Source organism: Tauraco erythrolophus, chromosome 5, assembly GCF_009769465.1.
Source record: "Tauraco erythrolophus isolate bTauEry1 chromosome 5, bTauEry1.pri, whole genome shotgun sequence".
Lineage (NCBI taxonomy): Eukaryota > Metazoa > Chordata > Aves > Musophagiformes > Musophagidae > Tauraco > Tauraco erythrolophus.
The window spans coordinates 47448595-47456782 of NC_141469.1; the positions used below are offsets into that span (position 1 = coordinate 47448595).

The following is an 8188-nucleotide window of genomic DNA, read 5'->3' on the forward strand; positions in this document are numbered from 1 at the left end:
TTAATTCTGATTTCAAATAAGAATGAGCAGATTGTATTAATGCCAGCACAAAAAATGCAGAGGTCTTGCACATTTTTCAAATTGCACTTTCCAGTATAATTTTTTAAATAAGATACTTGTTGTTTTTTTCTTAAAAAAAAAAAAGTTCTAAGGTATGTATTCTTTAAATATTGAATATATTCTTCAAAATATATTGTTAAAACTTTCCCTAGCTGCTCAGATGTGCTTTTTAATATATAGCTGATATATTATTAAAGGCACTACAAAATAGACATCTCTGGAGTGCAGAAGTTACTAAAAAATAACCTTCATACCACAAATATATTGAAAATATAACTGCTAAAAAAAAAAAAAAAAAGACCCTATGCAACCCCACTAGGATGCGTATAAATGCACGTCAGCAGTAGACTGGATGCATCGAGGTCCTTTAGAAATGTATGAATACAGGCGTGTTAAATTTTAAAAATAGCCTAAAAAAGTTAGTGAAAACTTCAAGCGTAGAAAATATTTCAAACACGTTTTTCTATGACATTCTTCACTTTCTGTAGCAGTTTACTGAGCCCAAACATTTACTCTTTCGCAGCCGGTTCTTTCTTCATAAATAGTAAAGTGTTCCTTCAGTGTGTGTTTCTCCGCTGCCCTCCTCTGCCGACAGTCTCAGTACGTCTGGTAGACGTCATGGATGGGGACCTGGATGGTCGCGGCTGGGAATGCCGGGGGGATGTAGCCAGTGTAACCCCCGTAGGCGGCAGCGGCGGCGGCAGCAGCAGCAGCAGCGTTCTTCTGTAGCGTGGCTATCGTCGCCGTTGCCGCGGCAGGTGCTGCGAACGGCACATAACTTGTCCCATAAATGCCGGCGGCGGGGATCCGCTGCACGTTGGGAGCCATGGTGTACACTGGCGTGATGGGGCGGCCCTGGAAGGAAAGCATCGGGTGCAGACTTCAACAAAGAGCTTAAATCAATGTAATTTCCCATTTCCATCCCGATTTGCAGACCCCCGAGCAGGGGAGGTGATAATGGGAGGGTAGGCAGCGCGTGCCCTGTTGAATGAGAGCTAAGCCATCATAAGGGGCTGTTCCCTCCCTCCCAGATTTGGGTCCCCCATAGACGGAGACCACCTGTCCAAAGTGCAGATGTCTAAGATAGGTCAGTTGAGCTGCAGGTCTGTTGGGCACCGTGACATCCTCAACAGCATCTCCTGAACAGGAGCAGAGCAAGAGGCCAGGCTTTCCCCCTACCCTGGGTGTGCAGAGTGGGACATATGGGAAGCAGGATGTATGGGCAGCAGGATATACAGGAAGCAGGACTTAACGTGCTGAACTCACCTGGAAGGGAGGAGGTGTTGAGACAGCTGGTATTACAGCTGCGGCCGCGGCTGCTGCGGCAGCTGCCGCGCTGGCTGGGTCCTGCTGGACGGCTATTGGGTTGATGATGTGCTCGACAGTGTGGATTTTGCCATCTTCCATTATCTTGGCTGGTGGCGCGGCCTGAAACATGGAGTACTGGGCCCCGATGGCAGGGATGGCCACTAGGAGAGACCAGACACATCAGATGCATTAAGAGAGGGTCTCCAGGACCTCATCTCAAAAACCAAGCAGCCCTCCCTCCTGGCTGTGATGGCTCTCCCGCAGCAGCGCTGCACTGCTCTCATCAGGGCAGGCAGCTCCATGTGCCAGTGGGGGACTGGGGGCACCTCTGCCCTCATGGGCATCCCAGGGCCAGAGACCTGCTGAGGACTGGGAGTGGTGTCCTGGATTTACGCAACCCCTCCTGACCACCACTGTTCTCTCCCCAGCCAAGTGCGCAGCCTGAGCATAGGGATGGGTGGGAGTGTGTACTGCTCTGGTGGGGTCCCTGCTCCAGCACTGAGGTCAAAGGATGTGTAGCTGCCATAGGCAGAGCAGCCCTGGAACAGAAAATTGTGGTTTGCACTGCAGAAGTTGCAGGCAGCAGCTGGTCCAGTCTGTATACTGTCCTTTGGCCAACGCTGCGAATTATCAGCTCATTTACTATTACGCATTTCCCAGAACTAACTTGGCTAAATATGTCTTATCCTATCTTTCTGCTACAGGATCAATCTGTTTAATGACACTAAAAAGGAAATTGCTCTTTATAGAATTATCCCTCGTGCCAAAATTGGAACGCAAAATAATTAGAGATACAGTCATCCAAAGGAAGGGAAAATGCTCTGGTCACAATGACCGTGTTCAGAGATGGTGAGTTTGTATGTGGTCCAAAATAGAGCTTCATGGCACTTAGGGAAGAAAAGTGCTTTGCTGAACATTCCAAATAGTCACAATAATTGGAAACGAGCTGGCAATGTGCATTTGCAGCCCAGAAAGCCAGTTGTACCCTGGGCTGCATCAAAAGAAGTGTGGCTAGCAGGTTGAGGGAGGTGACTCTCGCATTCTACTCCATTCTTGTGAGATCCCACCTGGATACTGCTTCCAGCTCTGGGGTCTCAAGTAAAGAAAGACATGGAGCTGCTAGAGCGGGTCCAGAGGAGGGCCGCAAAGATGATCAGGGGGCTGAAGCACATCTCCTGTGCACACAGGCTGAAAGAGTTGGGATCGTTAAGCCTGGAGAAGAAAGGCTCCAGGGACACCTTATTGCAGCCTTTCAATTCTTACACGGGACTTATAAGAAAGATGGGAACAGACTTTTTACCAAGGCTTGTAGTAACAGGACCTAGGAGTAACAGCTTTAAACTGAAAGAGGGCAGATTTAGACTGGATATAAGGAAGACATTCTTTACGATGAGGATAGTGAGACACTGGAACAGGTTGCTCTGAGAAATTGTGGATGTCCCATCATTGAACGTGTTCAAGGACACTGTGGATGGAAGCTTGAGCAACCTGACCTAGTGAAAGATGTCCCTGCCCATGGTAGAGATTTGGACTAGTTGATCTTTAAAGATCCCTTCCAGCTGAAACCTTTCTGTGATGCTATGATTTCCATCGTTGTCTTATGCACTTCAGCATTCAGCTCTTGAGCCTTTCAGCAGTAACATTATTCACAAGGAAAACAGAGTAATCGGTAAATGATGGTGATGATGTTGGCATCTATGGGAGGTGCAGCCAGTAAATCAGAAATGAGGCCAAATACATACATGAATTTCTTTCACTGGGATGAAACTTTGCAATGTGGAAGTATGCAATTCTACCTGTGGAGAGCACAGGTGCCAGCAAGCAGTTGTCTCGTTTTGATCCTGGAGACTGCAACAAGGGATCTGATCAGACATCTTTCAGACAGATGTTTCCACTGCCAGCGGTCTGCCACTGTTTCCTCAAGCAGAGATCTCCACTCATGAGCTTTCCCAGTTCTCCTTCTACACCAAGTCCATCCGATCAGTTCAAACCAGTTTTATCACTAGTTTAAATAATCTGGATAATTTTTCTCGCTGACACAAAGGCGAAGAGCTCATGTGCTCCATTCTGCGGTAACTTCTGGCAGAAAAGCAGTAGTAGGCAGCTGGGGTATTGGGGTGACCTCTCAGGAGTTTTCTAATCATTTGCAAAGAAATGAGCTTTAAGGTTGTTCTAAATGGAGGGAAACTGTAGAGTATGTACACTTCATTCTTGTAACGTGCTTTCAGAGTCATAGCCTTTTAATAACAGGTGAGTCTTGCATGTGGTACCTCTTATTAGATCATCTGACCTGGCTGGGGAAAACAGACTGAGTGCTTCTGTGCTCAGAGGCTGTGCTGGAACCATACATGAGGGGAAGACCTGATAAAGAACTCTGAATCTCAGCATAATTCAAGCATAAAGACGTTTAGACTTGAGCTTCAGGCTTTTGTTTGGCAGTCGAATGAATCACAGGCACCAATAATAAGTGTGCATTTCAACGCCCACTTTTCAAGCACCCTTTAGTAATACCTGGAATCCCTGAGGTATCTTTACGGTAATATTTTCTGATTGTGACTGTGTGGTTTTCTCAGGAAGTCTGATCTTCCTTTGGAAACAGCTCTAATCTTAACAGCCTTCCTTTGTCTGTAGACCTCTAATCACATTGTCTCATCCAGCTGTTATGAAGAATGCTTCACAGCCTTCATTAGATGCAAGTTGTAGTTTTTCACTGACAGTATGGAGCATGTTTTGGGAAACTACTGCAGCTCTGTTATTAAACACTGCTTAGGTCCTCCAGTTACAATTTACATGGAGAGAATGGCGAGAAGACCTGAGGACTTCTCCAAGAAGACGTGGCCCCATCTCCTGCAAAGATCTTCTTCCTCGGGCTGCTTTTCTATATAAAAATCTCTCCAAACAGGATCTTGAGGAATTGCAGGGCTTCAGCCTTCATTCTGTTCACCTGGGAAGGGCAAGGGCCACTTCTGCCTCAGCAGAGGATGTGGCAGAAAGGGGTGATCCCTGCCCCAGCCCTTGGGCTGGCTCCCCACAGCCCAGCAGAGCCGGGGACTCCAAGGCTACCTGTGTCCCTCCTTCCTCACATTGCTGATGGTGACGGAGGAGCTCACCTCAGCCAGGGACTTCCTTGCAAGGGGAAAGCCCCAGATCCTTTTCCCAGCCTCATACCATTGGAGAAATATGAACTGAGCAGGACAGAGCTCTGGCCTGGATGGAAATCCTGGATGGGAATCGCCCAGGGTGAAATTAGCAGTGAAGAAATCAAAAGAGAGGAAGATTGCTCTTAGTCACCATGATCTAGCGTACATGACTAGACAGAAAGAAGAGTCTACTTTCTCCCGAGGAGGCGCAAAAGGGGACAGGAGGTGTAGCCACAGCTTCAGCCCCTTTTCTCTTGGTCTGAAGTGCCCCAGGTGTTTGTGTTCCCCTGCCCCGCTGTGTGTCTCTTGTTTGCAAGGAGGAGGCATCTGGCACAGGAGAGCTCTGAGCCCCAGCCCAGGGCTGTCTCTGCTGCCTCCACTGCATGGGCTGGAGATGTCCCCGTGTCCCTGACACAGAGCTCAACGTGGGGGCTTGCCCGCCACCCCTGCGTTCCTGCCCTCATCGCACATACTGACCTGCACCAGGCTTAATGGCCACTGGATTGACCGCAGGTAACTCCAAGTTGGGTACCAGCTCGTATCCTTTCTCCTGCTGTTTTCCTTTGCCTTCATGGTACCTGCTGTAGATGCCACGGCCGGCGGAGTATCCCCCCAGGTAGGAGCCCCTGGGGCCTGGGGCTCTGTTGCCAGCTGCACCTCGCCCTCTGCCTCGTATGCTGCCTGCTTATGGTAACAACACAGAAGAGGATGGTGAATAATGGAGAGCGACAGTCCCATGAGGAGCACGAACGGCCCCAGGCTGAGACCAGGAGGCACATGCTTAGAAACGCGGCTGCTGAAGGCAGTTGGATCGGAGTCTTAGTGACTTTGCTTATGAAAACAGAAGCCTTAGAAGCACCCATTGAGATGACTCAATTTTGCCCTTGAAGTTTCTGACTATACATTAACTGCTTATTTATAATGATGCAACTCTCACAGCCAGTGTTGTGGGTCTACTGCACCCAGCAGAGAGAGAGGGGCTTCTTCCAGAGGCCATTGCCATGCAGCAGGAACAGCTGCCTGCTTCTGCTCTCAGCTCTCCTCCAGAGGAGACCCTGCCTCTCAGCTGCCACAATGGGACTCTGCAGAGGTGACCCAAAGTTGTACATGGCCTTTAACCAACTTTGTCCCACCATTGCGTATATTTATACCCGTGTTGTTTGTTTTCTCTGCTATTTTATTAGTAATGTGAATATACCCCTTCTCCCAAAATATTGCCTTTATTTATTTATCTTAGCGACTCCACACATGTTACAACAGTACTTTGAACGCTGCAGTATTAATGCAATCTACAATGCTCTAACTGAACATTTAGACTGTCAGTGAACTCCTTTATAGTTCATTGCAAGTACAAATCTGGAAATCGGGAAGAAGCTGAAATTCTTGGTCAACTCAGGTTAAAAATATTTCTTGGTTTATGTGGGCGCTTTATGAATATATTCATGCTAAACTACTGTTATATGGAAATACGCATTTCAGGAAACTGTAATACCTCTAAGTATAGGATAATTGTAATTATAACACTAATTATAGCTGCTAGGGTTTTTTATGAATAACTGATTTTTGGTTAATTTTTAATGACTGTAACTGATAACTAATTAAAGTCTACATAACAAAAGAGTTATTTTGCACTCATGTGATTTCTTCTGCTCGTAGTTCTTAATTGACTTTATAAAGGACACAGCACTACTGTCATTTTAATGCAGAGGGCAAATGGTACCTGGAGAGTTCCCAACGGGAGTTTTCCCTGACATCTCTCCCTTTGGATGACCACGTCACCATACCCACACCTCCAGGAGAAGGCAAAGGGAGCACTCTTTGTCTTGATCTCTAATTTTTAGGATCCAGCTCTTTGGAAGGAGGCAACAAAAACCGAAGTCCTTGGACTTTTTCAGACTTAGAACTGCAAAAGTACTGTAAAATCCAGATCCCTCTCATCCCCATCCCATGCTTGATCTGTAATCTTATTCTTAACTATATTTGATGCCTCCCTCACACTATCCCATACATTAGCAATCATTTCAAGATAAATACACTCTGGGTAGTCCTAAATTAAAATGAGACGAAAAAAAAAATATGGAAAAAAAAACCTATAAAAGAGTGTTTAAGAAAAAAAGTGCACAGCACCAGATGTCTTTTGGCTCACGCAGAGCTTGGGTTGCAGCAGCCTGAGACCAAATCTGCCCCTCACATCCCCTAATTGTGCTTACTAACCTTTCACAAAGTAATCTCTGTTGGGCCCAATCAAGGCATTGTACGGATATCCATAATATGCTAGTGCGTACGGATCACAAGAGTAAACATAATTAGGTTGCTGAGTTACTTCGGGGGTTGCTGCAGCCCCTCCTTTTGCTGCTTTCTGGTAGCGAGTGTATTGCTCCTTGTCTACCGGCTTGGCCAAGGTAACCTCCAGGCACGAGCCTTCCAGTTCGACACCATTAAGGTTGTTCATGGCGTGAATAGCGTCTTCCCTGGTTGTAAAGTGCACAAAGGCGTAATCACGTATTTTTTTCACCCTCTCTACACAGCCAGGGTTAAACTGCCCAAAGACCTTTTTAATAGTGTCCTCTGTGGTCTCAATCATTAAGTTCCTCACATAGAGAATTTTAACAGTCTCCATGACATCTTCGTCCACATCTATCTCTGGTTCTGCCCAGTCAACAGCAATTTGGTGTCCCCACAGCTGGATCCTTCCCGGCATCAGTTTCCTCCTGGCCATTGCCGCTGCTCGATGGCTCTCATACTCCACGAAGGCGAAGCCTCTGTTCTTCATCTTGTCTGCGGCGCTGGCATACACAATGACATCCAGCACGCCTTCCGTCACCTTGGCAATCTCCTCCAGGATCTCCTCTCTCTTCTTCATCTTGGGAATGCCTCCGATGAAGAGCCGGCAGTTATCCACGCTGCAGCACACACCCAGCAGCCTGCCGGGACGGATTTCGTAGTTGTTCAGCTCCCTGACGGCACGCTTCGCCTCGTGCTTCTGCGTGTACATCACAAAGGCATAGCCGCGGTTCTTCCCATCAAAGTCCATCATCAGGCGCATTTCGTAGATGCGGCCGACGGACTCGAACACGGGGACGAGCTCATCTTCGTAGACGTCGCGGGGGATTTTGCCCACAAAGACTTCGCAGCCACGAGGAGGGTGCAGACCCTCCCAGCCGGGAGGAGGGCCACCATACTTGCGTTGCCCGTTCTCCTGGATCATGCTATATCCAGTGCGCTCCATGAGGGCTAGCAGAGCTGCCTCGTTGGGCGCACCAGCAACGCCTTCAGGGACTTTCGTGGTAGCCATGTTGGAGGAATCGTTGCTCATCCTTGCAGTGGAGTCCTCAGCGGTCATGGTGTCAAACTCATTCACAGCTTGATAAAGCCTGGGCAAAGGAAGAAGGAGGACACTCATTAGAAGCTGTTGGCTATCACCAGAATCCCTCCCCTCTCTTTTGTCTTCCTGTAGTTGTTCTGCAAGTTCCTTTTTCAAACTGGGACTAAGGTTGCAGAAAAGCAGATGAACTAGCCACACCAGCCTGAACATTCATACTGCAGTGGGAGTGCATCCTGGAGGTAGGTACAGCCCCTCTTTGAGGGGGGCAGTTGAGGATGACCTGCCCGTACCACCTTGGCACCGAGAGCTGCTGCCACAGGAGGCTGAAGTCGCATGAATGGATGCCACCAAGCAC

The 8188-nt window shown here is 47.9% G+C and overlaps 1 protein-coding gene across 2 annotated transcripts; it reads right to left on the reverse strand.

Moving 5' to 3' along the window:
* Nucleotides 1-657: 657 nt before the first annotated feature.
* On the reverse strand, nucleotides 658-7875 carry RBM47 (RNA binding motif protein 47). Of its 2 annotated transcripts, XM_009985614.2 has the most exons (4): nucleotides 6723-7875; nucleotides 4986-5192; nucleotides 1327-1529; nucleotides 658-915 (listed from the first exon to the last, which is right to left on the reverse strand). In XM_009985614.2, exons 1-4 carry the CDS (start codon nucleotides 7849-7851, stop codon nucleotides 658-660), a joined length of 1797 nt encoding a protein of 598 aa, XP_009983916.2. In that variant the 5' UTR covers nucleotides 7852-7875. The 2 variants fall into 2 exon arrangements, with proteins under 2 accessions (XP_009983916.2, XP_086467839.1); XM_086611713.1 differs by lacking the exon at nucleotides 4986-5192 and having other exon boundaries at nucleotides 6723-7851.
* Nucleotides 7876-8188: the final 313 nt, after the last annotated feature.

Coding starts and splice junctions, on each gene's coding strand:
- RBM47 (XM_009985614.2), bottom strand. CDS start 7,851: ATGACCGCTGAGGACTCCACTGCAAGGATGAGCAACGATTCCTCCAAC. Junction 5,193..6,722: donor CAGAGATTACTTTGTGAAAG/GTTAGTAAGCAC, acceptor TGTTACCATAAG/CAGGCAGCATACGAGGCAGA. Junction 916..1,326: donor CAACACCTCCTCCCTTCCAG/GTGAGTTCAGCA, acceptor CTTTCCTTCCAG/GGCCGCCCCATCACGCCAGT.